Source organism: Eulemur rufifrons, chromosome 7 (assembly GCF_041146395.1).
Source record: "Eulemur rufifrons isolate Redbay chromosome 7, OSU_ERuf_1, whole genome shotgun sequence".
Lineage (NCBI taxonomy): Eukaryota > Metazoa > Chordata > Mammalia > Primates > Lemuridae > Eulemur > Eulemur rufifrons.
In genome coordinates this window covers 99387558-99415003 of record NC_090989.1, presented here as the reverse complement: position 1 = coordinate 99415003, position 27446 = coordinate 99387558, and the positions used below count along the sequence as shown (strand labels likewise).

Below are 27446 nucleotides of genomic sequence, written 5' to 3'. Positions count from 1 at the left end.
GACAAAAGGCAGATTAATAGGAAAAAAGGCATACAAATTTTTTAATGTGCACAGAGGACATGTAATGGCCTGGGACAAAGTCTGCTGGGCCTGAAGAGCAGACAATAGTTTGTGACAAAAGTCTGTCCAGGTGTGTTGACAGACTTCAAGTCTTTCTTCCTGCAATGTAAGTTCGGTTAATGAAAATTCAGGGAAAGGACCAGAGATAATTGTTTTGTTGTTTGGTGGGTCCAAACTTTAGGCAGATAAGGGAACTTCAGAGAACAACTTCATCCTGTTCTTTGGGAGAAACAGGATTGAGAGACAGTGGAGGTGAGTGGTGAGACAGAGAGACCTGGAGGCTTCTTCTTCAGTTTGACATGTGAAAGCATCATATTTTAGAGTATCAGTTTCTGAACCCCAACAATAGACAATCATATTCCACAAAGGAAAAATGTGTCGAGTGCCTACTATAATGCCAGGCAATGTGTTATGTTATGTGCTGTTCAGCTTTCTGTTGTTAATATACTACTGTAATATAATAAATAGTTTGTCTGGTCTTTGTACTGGGTTCCTGGCAGGCAGCTTCAAAAACACTTAGAATTTCCTGAGTGATGGGTGTATCTTTATTATGCTAATGAGGAGACTCTTGGGCCCCCAGATAGCTTCAGGATAGGAGATGATCATAGAAAGACCAAGCCTGTGATTAGAGGGTTGGACCTTTCAGGTCCCTGACCTTTGTAGATGGGAATCAGGCTTGAGATTGAGTTCAATCGTGTGGCCAATGATCTAATCAATCATGCCTATGTAATAAAATGCCATAAAAACTCTGGATGCCAAAGCTCAGTGGAGCTTCCTGGTTGGTGAACACACTGATGTGTTGGAGGGACACACTGATGTCCAGAGAGGAGAAGGCACAGAAGCTCTGTGTTCCTTCCCAGGCCTCAAACTATGTGTATCCTTTATAATAAAACTGTAATAATAAGTATAGCTTTCCTGAGTTCTGTGAGTCATTTTATCAAATTATCAAACTTGAGGGGGTCATGGGAATTCCCAAATTTGTAGCCAGTTGGTCAGAAAAGAAGGTGGCCTGGGGGCCCTCTGAGACTCACAGCTGGCATCTGAGGAGAGGACAGTCTTGTGGAAAACTTTGCCCTTAAGCTTTGGGGTCTGTGCTAATTCCAGGTAGTGTCAGAAATGAATACAGTATACCCAGTTGAAATGAAAATGGAATAGTTGGTAAAAGTAAACATGGGGTTCATTAGAATGACCCTGATTCAATGAAATATGGTTTGAGAAGGGAAAGGATTGAAAGGGCAGGGGATGAAGAACTTTTGAGTCCTTAGTGGCCACAGAGTCACCTATGGTATGAAATGGCAGCTATGTTGCAATCAGTTATTGGAAGTAGAAGTTACCCATGGAAATTAGAGATAATGAATACAACTCCAGCGGAACTGACTCACTAAATGCATATGAAAACACAAAATAAAGAGAAATATACAATTCCTTGGTTATTGCTCTCTATAATAGCTGAAATGAAAGTAAAAGATGGGCCAAGAAATGGCTAGTCTGAATTATTGCTCATAATTCTTTCTTGCTCTAAAATTCTATAAATTATCCAAGGATTAAAAATAATGAAATATGTTCTAGATATGAATTAACTACAGAAAATTCATAATAAGGTATATTCAGTTGGAAACATACATATAGTTATGCTTTGCTTAACAGTGGGGATATGTTCTGAGAAATGTGTCATTAGGCAATTTGTCACTGTGTGATCATAGAGCATATTTACACAAACTTAGATGGTATACTTTACTAAACATCTAGGCTATATGGTGTAGCCTATTGCTTCTAGGCTACAAACCTGTACAGGGTGTTACGTAGGAATATCGTAGACAACTGTAACACAATGTATTTGTGTGTTTAAATATACCTAAACATAGAAAAGGTAATGCATTGCACTACAACATTATGACTGACTGCTACGATGTCACTAAGCCATAGGAATTTTTCAACTCTGTTATAATATTATGGGACCACTATCATATATGCAGTCTATTATTTACTGAAATGTTTTATGGTACAAGACTATACTTTATTAAAGCTTCTATCTAAAATATGTGGTATTGCACTTTGGGAGGCCGAGGCAGGAGGATCACTTGAGGCCAGGAGTTTGAGGTTGCAGTGAGTTAATATGACACCACTATACTCTAACCAAGGCAACAAAGAGAGATCCTGTCTCAAAATAAATAAATTGAAAAAATAAAAATAAAATAAAATATGTGGTATTGAATAAGAAAAGTATATACAACTTATAGTGATCACTGGGATTTTCAATCTTAAGTTTATGAAGAAAAAATTCTGACTTTCAAATCATTACTATCAGCAATTACACAGTCATCTTGATTCTGTCTGCTATCTGGATACTATTTTATTTCATTCTCTTTCCCTATTTTTTAGCCTAGAAGGAAGTCCTTTAAAAATAAAACAATTACCAAATGTCCTCTCTCAGAGAAGACCTAAGGCATGAAGACATAGAATAAATAGCTCTATTTATGAGAGTGATATTTCCTACTAGTATGAGATGTGATACTATTTCAAAGTACTGAAAATTAAAAAGTAGGACACTTTTCTAGCTCCTGAATTAGGTCTTACATGGTGTGAACTAACAAAATTAACACTCAAGTCAGATTTTTTGCTTAACAGTAATGTACAATGTTTCACAATGTGTACTAACAGAGAGAAACAATTATTTACTATTTAGTATTTTTTTACTAGGCTTCAAGGATCACTCATTCTCTTGGTTGTCCTCTTATCTCACTGGCTTCTCCTACACATCTTTAAATACTAATGTGCTCAGTCTTTGGTCCCCTTCTCTGTTTACACTCACTTTCCAAGTGATTTCATTCAGTGCCATGGCTTTAAGCACTAGCAGTATGCCAATGACTTCCAAATTTATATCTCTAGGCCTAACCCCTCTCCTGAGTCCTGGACTCGTTTATCTTGTTGTTTACTCTCATCCCTGCTTGGATGTCTGAAAAGCACTTAAACATACCACAACCAAAATCAAACTCTGGGTTTGCAGATCCTCTCCAAATATCCTCCTTCCCTGTCTTCCATCTCATTTATCCAGGAGAAAAACCTAGGATAATATGCTTGCCCCCACTCTTTCCCACATACCCACATCCTTACCACAGCCAAGTCTTTACATGGTCTTCCTGCCTCTCTCTCTGTCCTCCTCACCTATCACTCTCTGCCTAGCTCATGCTGTCCTAGTCACATGGCGTTCTGGCAGTTCCTTTAACATGCCAGTCGTTCCTACCTCAGAATCCTTGCACTTGCTTGTTTAATAGTCATTCCCCCACCCCATCTTCATAACTCTCTATTCCTTCATCCTGCATTAGTTTTCTTCATAGCATGCATCATCACCTGACAATTTATTATACATTTGATTATTTATTTTTATTAGCTAGATTGTCTGTCTTGTTTACCATTGTATCCTCAACTTCTAGTAAAGTACTTGGCACACAGTAAGCACTCAATATTATTTGCTGGATAAATGAATCTGTGATACAGCAATTTCTTAATAAAATGGTTTCATTGTACTATGAAATTCCAAAACACCTGACATACTTATTTATAAATACTAATGTGGCCTAGATTTTTCACTAGAGAATTTAAGTAATTCATACCTTTTTTCACTTCATTAACTTAAAATATTAATTTTAAATTATAATATGTAAACAAAATAACTAGTACAATGAAGTACAATATTTAATATGTTACCAAATTGAGAAATGGAATATTTAAAAAGATCAAAAACTTGAAAAAATTGATGGCCGGGTGCAGTGGCTCACGCCTGTAATCCTAGCACTCTGGGAGGCCGAGGCGGGTGGATCGCTCAAGGTCAGGAGTTCGAGACCAGCCTGAGCAAGAACGAGACCCCCATCTCTACTAAAAAAATAGAAAGAAATTATCTGGCCAACTAAAATATATATAGAAAAAATTAGCCGGGCATGGTGGCACATACCTGTAGTCCCAGCTACTCGGGAGGCTGAGGCAGTGGGATCGCTTAAGCCCAGGAGTTTGAGGTTGCTGTGAGCTAGGCTGACGCCACAGCACTCACTCTAGCCCGGGCAACAAAGCGAGACTCTGTCTCAAAAAAAAAAAAAAAAAAAAAAAAAATTGATATATATTTTTAGGACTATAATCTTGAACCAATAGCTACTGAAAATACAAAGATTTATTCCTTACCACTGATCTTTGATGTTGTGACAATTTGTATTTGTTCTATTAATTGGATATGGTATGACAACTTTAGTTCTTTAGTTCAGGTTTGAAATAAGTTAGGGAGCCGGGCAGGTGGGAGGGGGATGGAGGGGATGGGTATATTCACACCTAATGGGTGCGGGGTGCACCATCTGGGGGATGGACATGCTTGAAGCTCTGTAGGGTGGGGCAAGGGCAATATATGTAACCTAAACATTTGTACCCCCATAATATGCTGAAATAAAAAAGAAAAAATAAATCACACAAAAAATAAATAAATAAAAAATAAGTTAGGAAGCTCATAATTGTTTCATAAAAAGTTAACATATAAATAAACAAAATGAAAGTTACTTTATGAAAATTTTACAGTATTAACAAATTTCATGGAAATTTAACATGAAAAATTATAAAAATATACTTACTTTTTTCATCAGCTTTGTTTTTTATTGCTACAGTATCATTACTCAGAGACACAGTCTGTGCATTCAGAATATCTGTTCTCATTCCAGGAAATTTTGGAGAAGAAATAAAGCGCCCTTCATAAGAATATAAATAGATACCACCGCCATCTACAAGAAGAAAATGTCTAAAAAATAAAAAACAAAAATACATTCTCAAATAGGAGTATACTACATTTTTTTATTTTTTGATGAAGGTAGGAGAAAGAAAAATGAAAATGTCCATAATCACCACCCTATATACTAAAATTCTGACTTCTTTTACATTGCACCCACAATTCATTTCCTTTCCTAAAGAAGAATCTCTATACAAAGGCAATTAGAAAATCTTCTAATTTACGATTCAGTGATTGATTGTAATGCTATTTTTTCATGAAATATAATTAATATATATTTCATGATTTAAAATTATACTAAAGATAATTAAAGATTAAATACAGGTTAAAGTCTTGGGCAGTGAGAATGACTCCAAAATTAACAGCAGGGCCAGCATTTATTAAAACAAGATGCTTCTGAATTTAAAATCATATGGTGATCATCAGCATGTATTCATATCTAAAAACTCATACATTTTTTGCAGCAGGGTCAGGTTCATTGGCTATGCTGACAGCTACATTTAAGCCATAGGGCTCTCTGTAGTTAATTTTTTTAATAATTCAAAACAGAAATATTTTATGGTTATATTTTTCCTTTGAAAATTTATGAATACTGTACAAAATAATTCAAACAATACCGACAAAACAAAAGACCTCTTGTGATCCTACCTCTAGAGATAACTATGGCAAACAAAGGATGGATCTACCATAACTTTATTTAATTAACTCATTCCTGATGGACATTTATTTTATTTCAAATTATTCACTGTTTTAAAGAATGTCTACAGTACATATACATCTCTGTATGTCTACTTATGTCCTTAGTACAACTTCTAGAAGCATAATTACTGGATCAAAGGGCATACACTTGGCCGGGCGCGGTGGCTCACGCCTGTAATCCTAGCACTCTGGGAGGCCGAGGCGGGTGGATTGCTCAAGGTCAGGAGTTCGAGACCAGCCTGAGCGAGACCCCGTCTCTACTAAAAATAGAAAGACATTATATGGACAACTAAAAATCTATATAGAAAAAATTAGCCGGGCATAGTGGCGCATGCCTGTAGTCCCAGCTACTCGGGAGGCTGAGGCAGTAGGATCGCTTAAGCCGAGGAGTATCTGAGGTTGCTGTGAGCTAAGCTGACGCCACGGCACTCACTCTAGCCTGGGCAACAAAGTGAGACTCTGTCTCAACAAAAAAAAAAAAAAAAAAAAAAAAAGGGCATACACTTTAAAATTTTTAATATATATTGTTAAACTGCCCTTCAAAATGTTGTATTGATTTATATGCATACTATGGCTATATTGGTATGCCTGTTTCCTCAATGTTGAAGACATTATTACTTTTTAAAAATCTTATGTTTAAGTTCTTAATATTCTTGATTCAGAACTATTTCTTGATTCAGGAATTGCTAATTGTTCTTTTTTTCTAAGGAAACAAAAAGGAAATAAATGAACACCAAGACCAATGAAAAATATGTATCGAATGAATACCAAATATACAGAGTTCAATTAAATTAATACTTGAGGATTGGTAGATAGTTTTTTTAGTTGAAGGTTTTGGCCCTGATACATTAGTATATGACCAGACATATTAGTTCATGGAAACAATATTTGCTAATCTTGACAAAGCAACACATATTAGTTTATACTCTTTCTTTGTCTCAGTATTAAAAGAATTTTCTCTTCCAAACAAGATAGTATAGCTTTTAACCTACTTGTGAATAAACACCCTGTTTCAAGGGCAAACATCTTTAACTGTATAAATACGACTGACCAGTGATAGGCAGTAACTAAAATATTCTTTAATTATCTAGTTATTTATGCCATTAACATGAGTTTTATTAAGAGCATATTCAATAAATACATTTATAAATAATATATAAATAAATTTATTTGTAACTGTCAGAGTAAAAAGCACTTCAGAACTACAGTTTTTTTAGATAGCTGGCATCTTTTAAACAGCAAAACCTTTTAAATACCCTTTAAATAGCAAAAATGACTTTTGTTTTAAAAATTTATGATATAATTAAATAAAATCATACATTTCAATTTCATTAAATAGTGATTTAAAATTTGACATAAAATTTTCTTGATCATTCAAGGTCATCAATATGATCAAACTCTTCATTAACAATTTAACTTATAGCTTTGATACTCATGAGAATCTGTTGGTGCTTAGAATAATTATACTACTCAGCTACACAGTTCTGTGCTTTCAGTTTTCTCCATGTTCCCTTGCCAGGCAGTCACTTTTCTTCCTGTCATCGTGCCAGCCTCTCACAGCCCAACAGCACCATTCCTCTTCTAGTTTGCTATTTATAAAAAGCCGTGGGCTAGAAAACCTGATAACAAACACTATTAAGAGCTGTCTAGGTGATGAGTAAAGGGATGAGGAATAAAGAATTTGGTTTTAGTGCAAATGTTTTATGGGCAGCTATTTTAGGTAACTGTCGATTATATTTTCAAACTTTACTACAGGTTTTATTGGGTTGTAGCTTTCTAAGTCTGTCCTCTAATTCAGTATGGTATCACTGTACATGAGAAACTAATTGACAGTTTTCATGGAAAAGTGTAGGTTCTTGAAGAGCTATTCCTAATGTACTCCAGTTAATTGCCTGGAGTTTCTTAGTCCTGTATACACTAAAGGTCTTGATAGAGAATACTATTTTTCAAAGTTCAGGTCACAGGCCAGTAGTGGCTCATGAAACCAATGAGTTTCAACCAATATTTAAAAACAAAAACAGAAACAGAAAAAAATAGAAAATAGGGGGACTGTGAGGTCAAAACTATTTCATTGTAGTCATTACTCTGAAGTTTATTTGTAATGAGTTTATTCTTATCATTTTAAATAAGTTAATACCTTCTAAATTCTTCATTTTTAATTTCTAATATAGTAAATACTGACATATATAGCCCACATATAACCCTCAATAATTATTTAAGAATGTAAAAAATTTCTGAGACTAAAAAGTTTCAGAACCACTGATCTAAAGAGCTTATTCTCTTTTTCTAAAACACATAATAGAAACAGATTGATTACAAATGACTAGTGCAACATTCTGTACATGGGATGCTCTAAAGAGTGCTTTATTGCTATTTGAGATATTTTAACCCCAAATACAATAGTTAAACAATAAATTACCTTTCGGCCTGAAGAATTAAACTAACAGTTCCTTCTTTGAGGTCAAATATAAGTGGTGTATTCCAGTTCTTTGTACTAAAAGGCAAATAAAATGGATATTTATTAACATTTAAAATGCCAAATACTTTTTAATAAGTAGATAGGTATTCATTTTAAATAAAGTGACTTTAGTTTCACAGTAATTGTATATATACTTCTATTACAGCACTTGGTGCACTGTTCTGAAATCATTCACTTACATGTCTGCATTCTTCACTAAAAAGTGGAGACTGTGTCCCCAGCAACTAGCACATAGTAGGCATTCAATAAATGTTTAGTGTAGGTATTATAGTATGTTATTTGAGGAATCCTAAGTATAAAAGTCCAGTTCTGCTATTTATTAGCTCTGTGAGTTTGGCCAAGTCATCTAATGTTTCTCATCTGAAAAATAGTAGCAGCATGGCACAGTAAAAAGAGGATAGGTGGCTGCGAGACAGATCTAGATTAGAAATATGGTTTCACCACCTTCCAGCCATATGATCTTAGCAAGTTTATCCTCCAAGCATTAGTTTCCTTATTTGCAAAACGGTGATAATGATGACTTAAATCAAGTATCTGGCACACTGTCTGTTATATAGCAAATAGAAACTATAATAACAGTAGCATGATGAACATGATTTTTCCCACAGGTCTCCCAACGCTATTGTTTGGTTGAAATGACAAGATTTCTGTGAAGCATTCTGTAACCTGTAACATCCTATATAAATGTAAGCTACGACCATGTTTGTTGAATAAATGAACAAATGAATCCTTTTGGCTTTTGGTTTTTTTGTGTTGTTTTTTTTTTTTAGACAGAGTCTCACTCTGTTGTCTGGGCTAGAGTCATCATAGCTCACTGCAACCTCAAATTCCTAGGCTCAAGGGATCCTCCTGCCTCAGCCTCCTGAGTAGCTGGGACCACGGGCATGTGCCACCATGCCCTGCTACCTTTTCTATTTTTTTGTAGAGTCGGCGTCTCTCTATGTTGCCCAGGTTAGTCTTGAACTCCTGGCCTCAAGCAATCCTCCTTCCTTGGCCTCTTAAAGTGCTAGGATTATAGGCATGAGCCAACATACTTGGCCTCCTTTTGTTTTTAAAGGGTAATATGGTTAAAAGATTGGGGTGGGTGAAGAGAATATTTACAAACAGAAAAACTCATCCTCCAGTAATCAAAGCTGTTTTATAGTTTGAAATAAGTATTATTACTCCTGTATATTCTGAATTTCTCTCAATAACTTTCATAGAACTAATTCTTTAAATTAGATTAAATCCCATATTCAGGTCCAGAAGATAGAGGAAGGGGAAGGTTGCAGTGAATAAGCAAACTGGTGGGCAATTAATCTCGCCTAATATGAAGAGGCTGATAAACATGTCAGTAAGTAAATGCATGCATAAAGCAAAACAACAAATAAATTACTACTAATAATTACTGATTAGTAATTACTGCTAATAATTAGGGGTTCATAGGTATGATAAAGATATGTGCTTTAATAGTTTAGGAAAAATATCAAGACATGTTTCATTAATTTAGTAATTAGAATTAACTTTCATTCTTTGTCCAGAGAGCTGATAAGAAAACTAGTGATTATGTGAGGATTTCTTTTAACGTTTTCTTGTAAAATACCTGAGATTTCTGACAAATGAGATGTATATAAATGCTATGGAAATATAAACTCCCTATGCTATATGTTGAATAGAACAAAAGTATTTTCAATATAATTATTTGAAAAATCAAATGAAAATTTAACACAGAATGCTTATATATTATTTTTTGTGGAACTTCTTTTCATATAAACCAATATATTACTTGCATGTCTGTTTTTAAAATTATATTTTTATTATTAAAACAGGGAAACAGTTATTAAGAACTTAGATTCAAATCTCAACTTTCCTTCAGTAAAGATAATTTGACGTGGGGCAAGCTACTTAATCATTTTCTGTGTCTTTTAGCTTCTTCATCTTGTAAAATGGGAATAATAATAAATATAAAAGATACTATAACAATTACTCAATAAACGATAGTCATTATTATCTAAGATACTAGGTTTTTAAGTTTAAAATGAAATATGTTTCAATGATGATAGTTCTCAGCACTATTTCATTCTCACTACTATTCCCTGGTATTTCACTTTAATAAATATTTTGTACCGTAATAAATGTCTTGACAACCAGAGAGGAGAGGCAAGGTTCAAACAGAAAAGAAGAGAAGCAGTTTTATATTTTGCCACACATTAACTGCGATGAAAATAGTACAGTTACAAAAAAAATTAAATAGCAGCGCCTAAACTTTTGGTATTTTAAAAAGCCACTTGTATAGTAGCACCTAATGATACTAATCCTACAGATTCAAACATTATGTACTTGCCATTACAACTAGCAAAATAAATCCCTCACTTTGGGCAACTAAGAGGCCTACCTTTCTTCAAACAGACTCTATACTGAAGAGATCTCTATGTTCCTCAACCCCATGAAAATTAGTTATTCAAATATCTATCTGCATTGATTTTCTCACAGTCTATAATCCCTTCCCCATATCTCAACTGTTTAACTTGTTATATTTCTTGATACCAATTAGAATTTTCCCTAATTCTTACTATTCCTCCTTCCCTCTCATGTAAGAAAAAAAATTCACATAAAATTGAGCTGCATGTTTCTTTATCCACTCTCCTCTGCTTCTCCTATGTCATTACTCCAGATTCGGTGTTTTCCCGAGTTGCAGATTCTGATTAGTAGCAGATTTATACACAATAAGTGGGAATTTTTAAATATATAGGTGTAGCAGTTGTTAATGAAACTAGATACCTTTGTATTGTGTATTACTGTGCTTTAGAATACCGAAACAACACTACATTTTATGTATTTCAATTCATTTATTCATTCAAAAATATTTGTTTATTAAGTCTCTACTACATATCGGGGACTGTGCTAGGTACCAGACACACAGTGGCGCATAAGACACATATAGTCTCTATGACCACATAATGCTATAAATATGAGCACAAAAGTTTTAAAAAATCCTTAATTATTCACAACTATTGAAAGTATTATAGTAGTTACTAAAGTTTTCTGGATAGTTGAGGAGTCAACTGGTAATATGTTAGAGCCAGCTTATACCAGTTGTTAAATTTTCAAGAATTCTGTAAGCCAACTATTAAATAAAGTCATTATAGAAAGTAAAATTATATAAACTTACAATTAAGCAAATCATATTTAAGACAAAGGTAATAAATACTAAAAACCCATCACTTCCAGATTATTTTATAGTTCACTATTATCTATGCACTTGAGATTATTTACATCTGTTGTATCTATATGGAGGCAATACTATACAATGGTTTGCTACTCTGCATCTCCTCCCAACTCTGCTTTCAGTGAAATCACATTGGTAACTTAAAACTGGCGATGGTATTTACATCATTAAAATCAGCAAACACCGCAAATCAGGTTTGTTTGTTTTGTTTCCATAAAGCCAGTTGTTCAACATTTATGAGCACACATTGAGTTACTCTTTTAAAACACCAAATATGTTTTTAACTTTTAGGTACAAGTTTCTTCGATGTACTGAATCATTCCTTGCCTCTAATGCAGAGTATAGTGAATATATTCTCTTTCATCATTTCTGGACAATTCCGGGTCATCAATATGAACATCCGTGATTACTCTGGGCTGTGATATTAAGCCTGTATACCTCCTTCTGCTCTTACTTTCAGCCTACTGTCAGGCTGCTAGCTGTCCCCTCTTACAGTGGATAGGTGGTTTCTTCTCCCATCATGTATCAGCTGCTCCTAAGCTCTGGGTTTTGAAATTAAACTATACTAAATTCCTTAGAACTGTTACTAAAGTAAGAGTAAACACCATCTCAGAGAAGGTATTTCCTATTACAAAAGTGATTATTAACCATTGATGCACAAACTTTATTAGATCTAGTTTTGCTGATCATAGTTCACTTTTACTTCCTGGTTTGAGACAAGTTCAGGATAGCTCAGGTTCTGCAAAAGTTAAGTTTAAACCAAGCAATGTTGATGTGAAATCTTGAAAATAAATTCCTCATCACTGACAAAACTTGGATTTTTAAAAAATGGAAGATGCTTACGAGAACACATAACATTGAAGAGATGTTGAAACAACTAAGTGTGCATAGTTCAAAGATGCTTTAATGACTCTATCACGGAATTCCAGTAAATCCACTGCATCATTAAGAACATTACGAACCTAAACAAGGAAAAATGAAATACCAACAAACAACATTAAAACATATCAAAATTTTAATTGGATAAATTAGCAAAATTTTGAAACAAAAAAATCCAATGCATTATTGATTATTTAATCATATAAAACTGAAGAATTCAGTAAGAACTAGGCATAAGATGGTACACTTGGGTATAAAAATCAATCAACAAAGTACAGATACAGAAAATCTCATAGAAATAAGTAAAAAAAGATGTATAGAGATTTCTAACTTGAAAGTGAAACTGAATGATGTAGCAATTGAGTGATAATATGAAAAATATTCCAACACTGAGATACAGTCAAAGGAAGGTGGCATATAGAGTTTGGAAATAAACTATATGACTTCTGCCCAAAACAATAGGAATATCTCTTTTAAGGGCTAGCTTTTACTTTAAAATGTAGGTTCAAAAACAAACAAACAAACAAAAAAACCCCACATAATAGCTTTAAAAATCAAAAGTGGAGTAGGAGGTATTGGTAAACAAACAAATTGCATAGTGAAGATAGCCAACCTACATATTGGGGGCAAAGTATAACCATATGTAAAAACACAGAGAAGATATATAAGAAAGCTAAATACTAAGAAAGGGAGATTTGCCTATGAGAGTTAAAATTGTTATAAAATTTGTAAGACTAGTTTGCAAGGATTTTGGCATTTGGCAGTATTGGCCAAAAATCTTGAAATTGATGAATAAAGTGCAAAAAATTAACAAAAATGTTGGGCAACTTAAACTTACCTAATCTCTGGTTAATACCAGAATGGGTAAGGCTGTATAGTAAGAAGTGAAAACTTGAAAAAGAAAATGTAATTATACCCATCACTTAATATTTCTTTAAATGTTCCTCAAAATGTTATCATTTTTCTAAACACAATGTGACAATTATAGCATTAATGAACAATGAAAGGTTATAGAAACAAAGATAGGAAGATAAAGTCAAACTTCTTATAAGTACTTCTTCAAAGTATTCATACCTACCAGGCATTGCCATGGTCTTAATGTTTGTGTCCTCAAAATTTAATGTTGAAACTTAATCACCAATGTAATGGCGTTGGCAGGTGGGGGCCTTTGGGAGGTGATTAGGACATGAAGACAGAGCTCTCATGTATGAATTCATGCCCTTATAAAAAAGGCCCCAGAGAGCTGCCTTGCCCCTTCCACCAAATGAGGACACAGCAAGGAGGCACCATGTATGAACCAGAAAGTGGGCCCTCACCAGACACCAAATCTGCCAGCACTTTGATCTTGGACTTCCCAGCCTCCCATACTGTGAGAAATAAATTTCTGTTGTTTATAAGCTACGCAGATTATGGTATTTTGTTATAGCAGTCCAAACAGACTAAAACAAGTATATCATTTTTACTATCAGCTTCCCAACTCCCATTCCACCAAAATATTATTACCATGACAAGAGACAGCAAAATTACATACATGTATGTATACTATTTGACCAGCATCCTCATTTCTAGAATTCTATCCCAAAGATAAACAAGTAAAACTATGAAATAATATATGTACAGGCTATTCATTACAGCACTATTGGTAATAGCAAAAGACTGGAAATAGCCCAAATGTTTATCAATAGGGGATAAGTTGAATAAGCTATGGCACAATCACACAGAGGAATACTATACAACTGTAAAAAGGAATAAGGATGATCTACAGGGTGATTTCTCAGGGTACATTACAAAGTAAAAAATAAAGATACAGAACAGCGTGCATAGTATACCTTTTACCTACGAAAGGGAAGAATATGAAGGAATATGGATTTGCTTATTTTTTTAAAAAAACAAGAAATCCTAAACTGCATTCAGTAACATATTATTAGAATAATATTAATATTGTTATTTTTAAACTCTATTTTAGAATATAATATCTTTAGGAACCAAAATTTTCTTGTCAGATAAAAATTACATGTAAAATCCAAGAGCAAAACCCTATAACCTTAAATTTAAATTAGAAACCTCAATATAAACTCATGATGTGTTTTTATCTGTCAAAAACAAAACATTCAGAAGTAATGATCCAATCAGTACCAATGGCCACGCATAGCACCTGATTGTGGTCTCTAAATAACATTTCCCTCCAACAGAAACAAGGCCTTCTTGAAAAAATGGCTGATTCTAAGTCTTGATAGGAAATGTACAAAGGAAGTCTGGAACATCTTATCACACCAGAAAGCAAGGAAGCTCATTTATTTTATTTTATTTTTTTTTTGAGACAGAGTCTTACTCTGTTGCCCAGGCTAGAGTGCCATGGCATCAGCCTAGCTCACAGCAACCTCAAACTCCTGAGCTTAGGCAATCCTTTTGCTTCAGCCTGCTGAGTAGCTGGGACTACAGGCATGCGCCACCATGCCTGGCTAATTTTTTCTATATATTTTTAGTTGTCCAGCTAATTTCTTTCTATTTTTAGTAGAGACGGGGTCTTGCTCTTGCTCAGGCTGGTCTCGAACTCCTGAGCTCAAACAATCCACCCGCCTCGGCCTCCCAGAGTGCTAGGATTACAAGCATGAGCCACTGCGCCCGGCCCAAGGAAGCTAATTTAAATCATGTCAAAATAATATGGGAGCCAATTGGTCAAAGATGGGACAATCTGAGCATTAAAGAGAATAATGACTACAGTGGGTTGAAATACATCAAAAATGTTAAAATCTACAAGTTTATAATGATAACATGAATAACAACAAAAAAGAAACTCATTGGGCATGCTAGGAAACTTATTCATTATTTGAAAACTGATAAATAAAGGAAAATAATTCAGCATTTGTCTCACCTCAGGGTAACCAAATGGTTGATGAGGCAAAGTCTTTTATAGAAGAATTCTAGCTATTAATAATAAATGATGAAGGAATGATAGAACTACAATATTATCATTTTATAACCCCCAATGAAAAATGGATATAGACAGCTATCATCAATAGCAGCTAAAAACATTAAGGCAAAAAGCCTAATGGGAAACTGTATGATAGATGAATCAAGTTTACAACATACAAAAACACTGATCAATCTTAACGTGACTAAAAGAGGGACAAGCAAACATATATGCCCCCTGATATGATGCAATAGGAAGTGTACAGCATCACCTACAAAGTATGCTTTATATTTATCAAGACTCTAAAATCTTACCAACATTCTTAACCTAATATCCAGTCTATAGGAAGCACGGGAGAGATGAACATGTTAAATGTAATCATACCACAAGAATGCAATCAAATAAACGCAGAATGTGGGAAATTCAACAGAACAAATAACCTGGTTTCTTTAACAAGTAAACTATAAATAAATAAATAAGATGGAAAAATTGTTTGAGACTTTAAAAGACTTGAGCCAAATTAACTAAATGCAATGTGGGACTTTATTTCATGATACAAACAAACCAACTACAAAAATATATTTAGAAACTGATTGTCATTAGAAATGTGACTTGTTACTACAGAAAAACATTAGGAGACAACTGGGGAAATATGAAATGTTACTATGGTTAAGTTGAAATGAAAATAGTTCTTTTTAGACATTTTTTAAAAAGTTTTTAAAAAGAGCAATGAGAAGACTAGTGGTGATGAAAAACACACTAATATGTTTGCTTACCTCTTCAATGAGTGTGGGAATTGATTGTAAAGAGGAGGGTAGTCTGTTAAGTGTTTCAAAGAAGCTGGAGTTTTTTAGGAAGAGGAGGTCATGTGGTCTATGACCACCATGAATGGGGAGTAAGGAAGATATTTAACCCACTTCCAGACCCAGTGATATGTGGCATACAGAAGAAAAACACCCCTATTTGAGAAGGTTGTAGGAGAAACCTTCATCTCAGGAATCAGCTGTTTTTAATTAGAACAAGAATGTAAAGCATGATTTTAGTGAAAGGGCTGGGCTTTGTCTGCAAGGCCACGGGTATGTACTGCGCAACTCTAGGTCTATGTGAATGGCGTCTCTGGGATTGAGCAGGCCATGACCGTAGGTGGTGTCCTGTGACTCTCTCTCAAAATTTCCTACGCCTACAACTACACATATGAAGCAGTTGGCTGTGGCTTTTTTAGGTCTCCTTTCAGGAAGGAGAGAAAGGAACTACCTCACACATCCCCATGATTTGCTTTCAAGCAGAGACCTGGATCTGGTCTCTCTTCTCACTTTAAGTACTTTTAGTTCCCTTAGCTAGCAAGAGCTACTCTCTTCACTGCCTTTGCCTACCTGCTTCTGGAACTGAAGCAGGCCAGAGACTTCACTTCACACTTTGCATTTTTATTGTGTTTCTGGTCTATAGAAATGTTTATCTTGTTTTTGAGTCCAGATAACTCTTTTTTAAAAAAAATGTATTTAATATATTATTGATCTTTTTGGAGCCAAAAGTATGTCTCTTCCTTCCCTGTATGAACTTATGACACCATCTTCACCAGAAGTCTGAACTCCCAGAGACTTTTCTTAAAGATCCAAAATGCCATCTTCTAGAAACATTTTAAAGCTAATGGAATGATATAAAACTTTTAAGGGAAATTACATGTTAGTTTCTTTATAGCAACATGATATCCAGTCAAACAAACTATTAATATAGGTTTAGGAAAATTCAGTATTTAAAAATCCAATTGTATAGGCCTCTACCATTATTCAAATTATACACAGATTTCTTAAAATCTGCATTTGCCTAAAGCTTCACTTGGGGGAATGCCCCCCCACCTTTTTTTTTTAATAAATCTGACACACTAGAACCAAATCAGAATAAAACATCCCAGCCATAATAACAAAACTAAAGACACTTCGGTAGGTGCCGTTATAGTTTCAAAACTATGGCGAATCCCACATCAGAAATGTTCTCTGCTGAATTTTTTTTTTCTTTTTTTTTTTTTGAGACAGAGTCTCATTCTGTTGCCTGGGCTAGAATGCCATGGCTTCAGCCTAGCTCACAGCAACCTCAAACTCCTGGGCTCAAGCAATCCTCCTGCCTCAGCCTCCCGAGTAGCTGGGACTACAGGCATGCGCCACCATGCCCGGCTAATTTTTCTCTCTCTATATATATTTTAGCTATCCATATAATTTCTTTCTATTTTTAGTAGAGACGGGGTCTCGCTCTTGCTCAGGCTGGTCTTTAACTCCTGAGCTCAAACAATCCACCTGCCTCGGCCTCCCAGAGTGCTAGGATTACAGGTGTGAGCCACCATGCCTGGCCTGTGCTGAATTTTAAAACTCACCCATTACTCTCTTCAATTCACGGCAGCTCCAGGATTAATATCCTAATACTTGTATCACCTAATACTACCTGAGCACAATATTTAGACTCCTCAGTTTGACATAAGTACAAAAATTATCTGCACATTTCCAAAACACTCTTTTAATCCTGTACAAGCTATAGTCTCATAATCACAGCAGTAGCTACTATTTATTTTGTTTTATACATACTAGCTAATTTCATCCTCAAAATTACTCTATTATTAGTGCTTATCTTTACAAGACATAGAGTGACTAAGAATCAGATACTCTTGAACTTTAAGACCCAAATCTATACACCATGCTAAAGTTAGAGTGGCAGGAAAGAAAAAAAGGTAAGCTTTAGACCCTAGAAATGCCTCATCCCTTGCATTTGCACTCATCTAGGCACTTCCTCTAACAAAGACATCAACTATCTCTTTTGGAAAGAATTATCCACTGGGATGCATCCTGGAGGCAAGGGGCAAATTAAATCACTCCAGACTATTGTGTCACTGAGGTCCAGGGAGACAGTAGGGCGACAGCAACTGCCAAGTCAAAGTGTAGATTTAACAATCATGACTCAGCATGATCTCCGGTTTACGGGTTAATGAAACACAGATCAACCAAAAGCCAACTAAGCTTCTAAGGAAATTGTAAAAGTCTAAACCAGGCAAACAAAAAAATCACGATTGTTCAGTTCCTACTGACCCCACCTCACAACAAAAGAAAGTGGGCTGCTAAAAAGCCCAGCTCTCAGAAAGGGTATCCTCCCAAATGTCTAGGGAAATCTTCCCAGAAAAGCAAACTGGAGATGCCAAATTGGCCAAGCAATTACCTCTATTGCTAAGAAAGGGAGTTCTCAGGATATTCCTGGCCAGCTGGATTTTAGCTATGGATCTGGTAATCACTGTGTGTTGTTTTCCCTTCTCCCATTTTCTAAACTCTTTTCATGGCAGCCACCCTGTTTTTCTTCATCATTGTAAATTAGGAACATGGGAAGCAGAGGGGAGAGGAGAACTAAAATTCACATTTATTTATAGTTTTCCGGACCAGAGACTTGGAGCTAGATATAATAACTGGGCAAGTCTAGGTTAGCTTCTTTTAGGGAGGGGATGGGTCTGTTTTCAATCACATATGAATAGCTGCATGAGTTAAGTAGTGCATTTCTGAATTACACACATATGAATAAGAGTATGTATGTGTGGTAGGCAGCTTAGAAGGCAGTTTCCAATGATCCCCACCTCCTGGTATTCATACTTTCGTGTAAATCTCTCCCCTTAAGTGTGGATTGGATCTAGTAACTTGCTTCTAGTGAATAGAATATGGCAAAAGTGATGATATGTCACTTCTGAGCTCAAGTTATAAAAAACTTGCCTGCACTCTCTCTGGCCCTTCTCACTTACTTTGTCTGATAAAGAAAGCCGCCAAGTTGTGAGCTGCCCTATAGAGAGGCCACGTACAAGGAACTGAAGGGGGCCTCCAGTCACCAAGAAACTGAGGCCCACAGTCCAAAAGACCTTGGTGAACCGAATCCTGCCAACAAACACATCAGCTTGAAAGCAAATCCTCCCCCAGTTGAGCCTTTAGTTGAAACTGAAGCCCTGGGCAACACCTTGACTGCAGCCTTGAGAGACTGAGACAGAGGACTCAGCTAAGCTATGCTTGTATTCCTGACCCACAGAAACTGAGAAATAATAACTGTTGCTATTTCAAGCCACTAAGTTTTGGAGTGATTTATTATGCAGCAATAAGTAACTAATACTGTTACTCTGGCTGCTAAACAGCCAAAGAAAAAACTATAGCGCATATCTATCATTTTTTGTCTGTCCAAAATCAAATGATATCTTTTCTGGTAAATACACATTGATTTTCCTTTGGGAAACCATTCCTTCCATTATTCTCAGTAAGGAGTTCAGACAGGGTTGTCTCATCTTACCTAGCCTCTTCCCTAACTAAATATACTTGACCCAGGCTTAGCAAATGAGACCCAAGGCTGAGACTTCTGCTGGAATAACTAGGGGAAAAAAAGCACTCTTTCTAAAGAACTTAAAGTTGAGAGAATGTCAGCCAGGAGCTAAAAAAGCCACAAAATGGAGAGAGCCTTTCTGAAAACAAAACTAATTACAAAGAAAATGAGAGTCAAAACGAAGAAGAGGAGAATCCAGGAAGGAGAAGTGATTAAGTCCTGTTGACACTGAGCTTGAAACAATGATGCCTCATGTCAGTCTCTCTTCTGACTTCACATGAATCAATACATTTCTTTTTTTCCTTCATTTTTCACCTTAAATCAATTTGAGTTGAATTTATGGAAAAAAAGAAAAAAAGATTTTCAAGGTACTAAACTAGGAAGTTGGAGACAATAGGGACCAAATCTATCTTATTCACTTCTGTATTTGCCATTGCTCAGCCCAATGCCTGGCAAGTGAGGATCACTCAATAAATATTCACTGAATGAATGAGTAAAATCATGCTAAGAAAAAACACTGAATAGGCCCAACTAGCAAAAATGCAATCAAATGTTTATAATTACTAAGAGAGTAAAATCTCTTTAAAAAAATAAAAATAGTATTCTAGTTCTAAAACTTTGAAAAATTAATTACAAAAATTATTTTAAGTACAAAGATAATTTCGATTAGATAAGCCATTTAAAAACTCCCACGGTTCATTTTATCTTAAATAAAAAGGCTCTAATTGCCAGGATTATTCCTTTTTATTATGAAAGAAAAATTCTTTCTAGATGTATTCTCGTCTTAGGGCATTTTTGTAATTAAGGCTAGTACTTATTTTAGCAATACTACATTAGTTAGCTCCCATAATATGATAATGATTATGCCTCAAATCAATTGGTTAGAACTTACAATGTATTCTTCACCATAGACACAATGCCATATATAAATAATGTTTTAATTCTTAGGTTTATTAGGAGAAATATATATTTACACCATCATCTAGATCTAACCATTCATTTACAGGAAATACAGAGACAGGAGCATGTCAAACCACACCAACCAAATACAATCAGCAAAGTCCAAACTGTGAGAAACTTCTACTGGACAAACAATTTGGTTTCTTCAATAAATAAGCTGCGAGGGGAAGATATAGAGGTAGAAGGGAAACCTACAGACTAAAACAGATTTAAAAGAAACATCAATCAATTGCAACCACGTAAACCATTTTGGATCCTGATTCAAACAAACAAACTTTTAAAATTGTGACATGTAGGAGACAACTGGAAATTTGAACATTTAGTGAATGTTTGATAATGTTAAGGAATTATCATTATTTGTTAGGTATGGTAATAGTATTGCAGTTATATAAAAACAAAGAGTCCTTATCTTTTAGCTGTATATACTAAAATTTTTACTGATAAAAGACAATGTTTGAATTTCCTTTAAAATAATTGGGGAAAGGGAAAGTAGATAGATATAGACATAGGTAGGGCAGTCTTGATCATAAATTGATGATTATAGGGGCTAGATGATAAGTACATGGAGATTCATTATATTACTCTGTATATGTTTTAAATTCTCCAAAGCATTAAAAAATTAAAATAAGTAAAAAGAACAAATAAAAGTATAATATACCCAATTATTATAACTCTGGTGATAATATTATCCAAATTTTAAAAATCTGGATACTTGGGCTAACAAAATATTTGAATATACCTGCCCAAGAAATCACCTGATTATATGCTTCCAAATTTTTGTAGTAATTACAGTAATATGAATTAAGAATACTGAAGAACTGATACAGACAGAAGAAGAGGAGGAAGAAGGTAGAGTCCCCCTTTCTCTGGCAGAGGATTTGCATTGGCACATTGTCTTTAGCTTCCTCCTGGTACCTTTCCTCAACTAATTTTTAATATATTTGTCAAGCACTTACTATATGCAAGGTGCTGGGCTAGAGGCCCTACAGGAGAGACAAACATGAGCGATGAGGGTACCCTGTGCCCCTAAGCAGCTTACAACTGAGTAGACCCCTCCTGCAGATGTTCTCTGACCTGTAAAACATTTCCCCCATCTCCCATTGCCACATGCCAGCCTTCTTATATTAATCTAGAAAGTATTTCACTTCAAAATTACGTTTTTCTTCTGACGGGGTTGAGGATACACTATCCCAAAATATGGCACCATGGCAAAAATGTTGAATATTTTAAGCTGAAGGAATTTAAGAAAACAGGAGAAGCAAGAAAGTCACTCTGGCCTTCTGTTGCCCTTCTCCCCTAAAGCAGGTCATAAAACCCAGGAAGGATTTTCTGACCTTCCTCTTAGGCAGGTCAGAAGACCCTCATATGAGAAGTGCCCCCCACATACCTAGAGGAAAGAATATTCTTATTTCTGAAGACACAGGGGCACAGAAAAGAATCTAAACAAAGAGGCCTTGCCAACTTTCCCCCAGCTTGTTACTATGAGATAGCACCTTTTTGCCCTACTACAATTCTCCACAACTGTCCATTCTTCATCAAACCTATCATAAAAGTATACAGGTTTAACCTTTCCTTAGGGTCTTCATTTCCTTATGAAGGCTCCTGTGTCATGTAACATTTATATTAAATCAATTTGTGTTTTTCTCTTGTTAATCTGTCTTTTGTCACAGCTACGAACCTAGGATGAGTAGAAGAAAAGATATTTTTCCTTCTCTATACTTCCTAACTTCCCATAAGAACTTCCTATCATTTTCTCATTTTGACTTACCTTAGATGATTTGTAAAAGGAAAATTTTTAAAAATCACATTAAATAAATTCATCCAATTATAAATGAGGAAAACAAGTGAACCGTGTCAGTAACTGGCAGGTCAGGCCTGCCTTGGAGTCAGCTCCAAAAGAGTTAATTCTAATGTGCTCCTATTTGTCACAGCTTCTTTTGTCCTTTCTTAAGTGAATCCACATATTCTCAAAATGTTTCAAATTTCACTAACCCTGCCCTAAGCCCACAACCGAAGTAGTCTAGGACATTCAGGTTCTATTTCAGTGAAAAGTTCTTATCTTCTGTTATGAAAAAGTGACTAATGGCATAGTTAAAATATTTCTAATGCGGCTGAATTTTTATAAAGTTGACTAAATATAATTAATGAAGATAATTCCAGGCCGGGCGCGGTGGCTCACGCCTGTAATCCTAGCACTCTGGGAGGCCGAGGTGGGCGGATCCTTTGAGCTCAGGAGTTCGAGACCAGCCTGAGCAAGAGCGAGACCCCATCTCCACTAAAAATAGAAAGAAATTATATGGACAGCTAAAAATATATATAGAAAAAATTAGCCGGGCATGGTGGTGCATGCCTGTAGTCCCAACTACTCGGGAGGCTGAGACAGGAGGATCCCTTGAGCTCAGGAGTTTGAGGTTGCTGTGAGCTGATGCCACGGCACTCACTCTAGCCTGGGCAACAAAGTGAGACTCTGTCTCAAAAAAAAAAAAAAAAAAAAAAAAAAAAAAAAAGATAATTCCATATTCTGTGTAATGAACTAAAGTGAAAAGAAGCAGTTTTAATCAAACTTGGAACCTAATTATACCTGCATAGTCCTTCTTTTAGTTAGCGTAACTTGAAAATTTTTCCACTCCCAACGTTGCTCCACCACATGTGCAAAAACAACATGTCCATTTCCACAGGCTCCAGCGATCTGAGTGCCATCGACTGACCATGCAATATTGAATATGCTGCCAGTGTTGGGTTTTTCTAAAGTATATGACCACTGGGGAAGAAAAAGAAGAAATTGATTTATTGAAAAAAAGTTAAAGAAATTTAAAATTGGGCACATAACATACTAAGATAATTTTTAAAAGAATGTCTTTATTCTGGAATTATAAAAAATTTTCTTAATTAAATTATAGTTTACTGAACAGAAGATACAGACATAATTCTTAAAGTATATAGTAGAATAACATGATAAAGCAATGTATGAAATCTCTCAAGAACTGCATAAAAGCCACATCATTTCAATTTGCATTATTACTTTTAAGTAATAATATTGCACAGGTAAACACAAAGATGCTGTAGAAAAAAACAAAGACATCTTACTTTTAATTCTTAAGGCTTTATATAGTCTATCTAAAGATTTCTGATTACAGTATTTCAAGAATGTCACTAAGAATTGAAACTAAATATACAATGTAACTAAAATCTCTGATATACATTCTAAATCACGAAAGTATACGTAAATGAATCTTTTTTTTTCTTTTTTATTTTCCAGAATACAGTACCTCTTCTAGCACCTATCTGAGAAAGTTATCTAGCGATATCAGTAAGTATCATATAGGACAAAAAAGATTCTTGTGTGTATAAATAAGACAATAAGAAAAAAACCTTTTTGATAGATAGTTTATATGCATTTTCTTTCATTTTTCAGATGTAACATAGGTATTTGCTAGAAGGATGATTAATTTATTTGACTATACTTATATATATAATCTCTTTCCATTCTTCCAAACTTACAGGCTATAGTCAATTAAGTCTTTTGTTTGTTTTAGAAAGAGAGCCTTCTGGCCAGAGTATGGTGGTGTCATCATAGCTCACAGCAACCTCAAATTCATGGGCTCAAGTGATCCTCCTGCCTCAGCCTCCCAAGTAGCTGGGACTATAGGCACCACCACACCCTGCTAACTGTTTTTCTATTTTTTGTAGAGACCAGGTATCATTCTTGCTAAAGCTGGTCTTGAACTCCTGAGTTCGAGTGAACTGAACCTCCCCATCCTCCCGTCTCAGCCTCCCAGAGTGCTAGGATTACAGGTATGAGCCACCATGCCTGGCCTCGATTAAGTCTTGATTTGTTGTTGTTCTTGACTGGATATATATATATATATTTTGTTTTATATTATTATTTTTTCAGAAATATTTGTTATTAGCTAAGCTATGGGCTTACTTTGACAACAAATTTGGAGGAAATAGAAAACTACAGAAAAAGATTTACTAATTCATTCTACTATAAAACAAGATTTTAAATTCCTAATAAAAGTTCATGCATATGATAAAAATACTGAATGACTGACTCTTTCCACTCACTGACGTTTTTCTCCAACATCTCCCACCCCTTTTGAACTCCTAGCTTTTGCTTAATGGTTTAAGTAAAAGGCCTAATAATAATGTTATCAAGGAGGAGATAATGAACAAACCATAAACTTTGCTTCATAAACAGTATGAAAATATTAGAAGCTTCCTTTCTGAAATTAAGAATAAATTCAAAAAAGAATACATATGTTTAAAGCCATCTTTTAAAAAAATATTAAATATTAGAAGACTAGGAACTTCAAAGATACAAATAATCTGCATCTGGCAAAAAATGAAATTAAATCATTTGTTTTTGACAAACAAGATCTATAAAATACTACATGACTACCTTTTACATAAAGATTAAAAATGGCTGATATAGACAAATGACACTCTATTTATTAATACATAGTATCGAATGGTTTGGACCAGGCTTCTGGCACGTTTCTATTTCATTCTAAATCTAGTCTATTCTCATGGTGTAGAAGTAACAGAAATCTTATTTTAAATCGTATTTTTAAACCACAGATTCATATTTTTTAAACTACAATAGTCCCCCCTTAGCCACAGGGATATATGATTCAAGTCCCCCAGTGGATACCTAAAACCATGGATAGTACCAAACTCAATAAATATTTAATACTATGTTTTTTCCTATACATACATACCTATGTTAAAGTTTAATTTATAAATTTGGCGCAATAAGAGATTAACAACAACTAATAAAATGGAACAATTTTTAACTTATATTTCAATAGATTCAGGAGTAAAAATAAAATAATTATAACAATATACTATAATTAAAAAGTTATGTGAATGTAGTCTATCTCTGATTACTTCTGGAATTTTCCATTTAATATAATATTTTCAGACTGTGGTTGATAAGGATAACTAAAACTGTAGAAAGTGAAACTGTAGAAAGCGAAACTGAGTACTGTATTTACTTTAAAATATGGTTTTAAAACACCTGAAGAACCAAAATTCATATTTTATATTTCCTGACCTACACTGGGAATCAGTCTTTTCTCAGTGAGCTCTGGTTCATTTTATGAAAATGTAGGACATGGTATTAAGAATAAGCCCACAAGTGCTGGGATGCTCACAACTACTGAGTTGAGCATTGCTTTTCTAGGCCTTTAGCATGGACAAAACTAGGACATTTTTGCAAGATAAATACAACATGAATTCACACTGATACTTTCAATTCAAATCCAGGACCTATGGGAATTTTTACTTATCCTCACCAATCTTATCTCAGCATCTCCTTTCACTTAGCCAAAAATTCCAATTCTTAAGAGCACCAATATAGATACTTCGATTCATTTGTTTCATTTACTTTTGAGTTTTAAGATTGCTTTCTAAAAATTTAATTTTTTAATAATTATGTAAAATATTTAAATGGTTCCAAGTCAAATTTACAAGAAAAAAACATAGAAAACAAAGTATAGTCAAATAAATCTAACTTCTATCCCTATTCTCTCCCTATTCCCTCCCTCCCTCTGTAGATAACTATTTTTTTATTTTATGTTTTATCCTTACATCTTTTTTCATATATGCACTTGCATTTACCTAAGAAAGGGGTAATGACAAAAAAATGTATGTGTGTGTGTGTGTATCTCTAACAATATGTCCCAGAGATCATCTGTTGTAGTACATGGAGATGTATATTCCTATATATAATAGCTATTGATAGTATGATCAGTATGTTTTATCTTAGGCCTATCACATAATATGTATTTGCATATATGTGTGACTTTCAGATAGCCTTTTATAAGTGGTCTATTTTATCTGCTTTTCTTCTTTGTTGAAATATATTTTCATATTCAGGAAAGTTTCTATTTTTAATCTAATGATTACCTTTATGCCAATTACTTTTATAAAAATACTCTATCCCCATGCCACACATTTTGGGGGACAATTTTCCATGGGTTCTCTACTATAAGCAATCTGAAAATTAGGAGACAACCTTCCCCCTTCCTTTTCCTCATATCTAATTTTAAGTAATATCATTTTATTACCAATTAATGATGATAGGGCAGTCAGCAAGTTTATTCTATTTTTCATATTTTTTCTCTTTATTCTCCCAATTTTGCAATGTTGGTGCCTATAGCCAGTACACATTAGGTTGTATCCTCCATAGACATCATTTTGTCCTAGTTCTGCAGATAAATAGATATCTAATGCTCATAAACAGTCTTTATTTTACATGTCCCTAGTCATATTGTTTATCTGAAGCTAGTTTTCCAGTAAATTCCTCAAAAGCACTCATGAGAGCAACATTCTTTGAGTTCTCACATGTTTATATCAGTTTGCTTATAACCTTTATACTTAAAGGTAAAAATGGCTGTATATAAAATCTTTGGTTCATCTTTTCTTTGAACATTCTATGTTAACCTATTGCCTTCAGGCATAAAGTGTTGCTACCAAAGTCTGATGAAATTCTGGTTTTCTTCTTTATGAATAACTTGGTATTTTCCTTGGATGTCCAATGATTTTTTTTTTCTCTAAATTCTGACAGTTTTATTAGCATATTTCTGGGTGTTAGCCATTTGGGTCAATTTTCTTAGTTATCTGGTATGCCTTTTCAACATCCATGTCAAATCCCTTCTGTTAGAAGAAATATTTCTTGAATGGTAGCTTTTAGTACTTGTTCTGTTCATTGCTTTGGGCTTTTCCTTTGAACATGCCTATTATATATACTTTGGATCTTCTCTATCCTTTCTGTCAAAACTTTTTATATCTTGAGACTTCAGATTCCAAATGGCAGTGTAGACGCAAGTTGGCTTTAATCGCCCCCTCACAGAAAACCAAAAACACATATATAGTGCTGAGATTATCACCAGCAATATCCCAGAACTCAAATATGAGGAGGAGACAGTTCTCAGAGCCGCAAGGAAGTGAAAAACTCTAAGCAGATGGTAAGAGAATCGAACTTCCAGATCTGTGATGTTCCCTCCCCGCAGTCTGCCCAGCACCAAGTGCACACAAAATTTTCTCCAACTCAGTTTCGATACTGGAAAAAGAGATCAAAGTGGACAACCAGCTTCCCCACCGTCTTGCCTTCCCCAGCAGGAGATCTGTCCTTCCCTCAACTCAG

General features: G+C 34.7%; 1 protein-coding gene across 1 annotated transcript in view; it reads right to left on the bottom strand.

The window, feature by feature from the left end:
* The window catches only part of IFT80 (intraflagellar transport 80), a 107608-nt gene that overhangs the window by 25326 nt on the left and 54836 nt on the right, over nucleotides 1–27446 (bottom strand). The window contains exons 8-11 of the mRNA XM_069472997.1: nucleotides 22878–23057; nucleotides 12055–12173; nucleotides 7944–8018; nucleotides 4674–4837 (exon numbers count right to left, since the gene is read on the bottom strand). Coding sequence (XP_069329098.1) covers nucleotides 4674–4837; nucleotides 7944–8018; nucleotides 12055–12173; nucleotides 22878–23057 — 538 coding nt within the window. The remainder of the gene's footprint in view (nucleotides 1–4673; nucleotides 4838–7943; nucleotides 8019–12054; nucleotides 12174–22877; nucleotides 23058–27446) is intronic.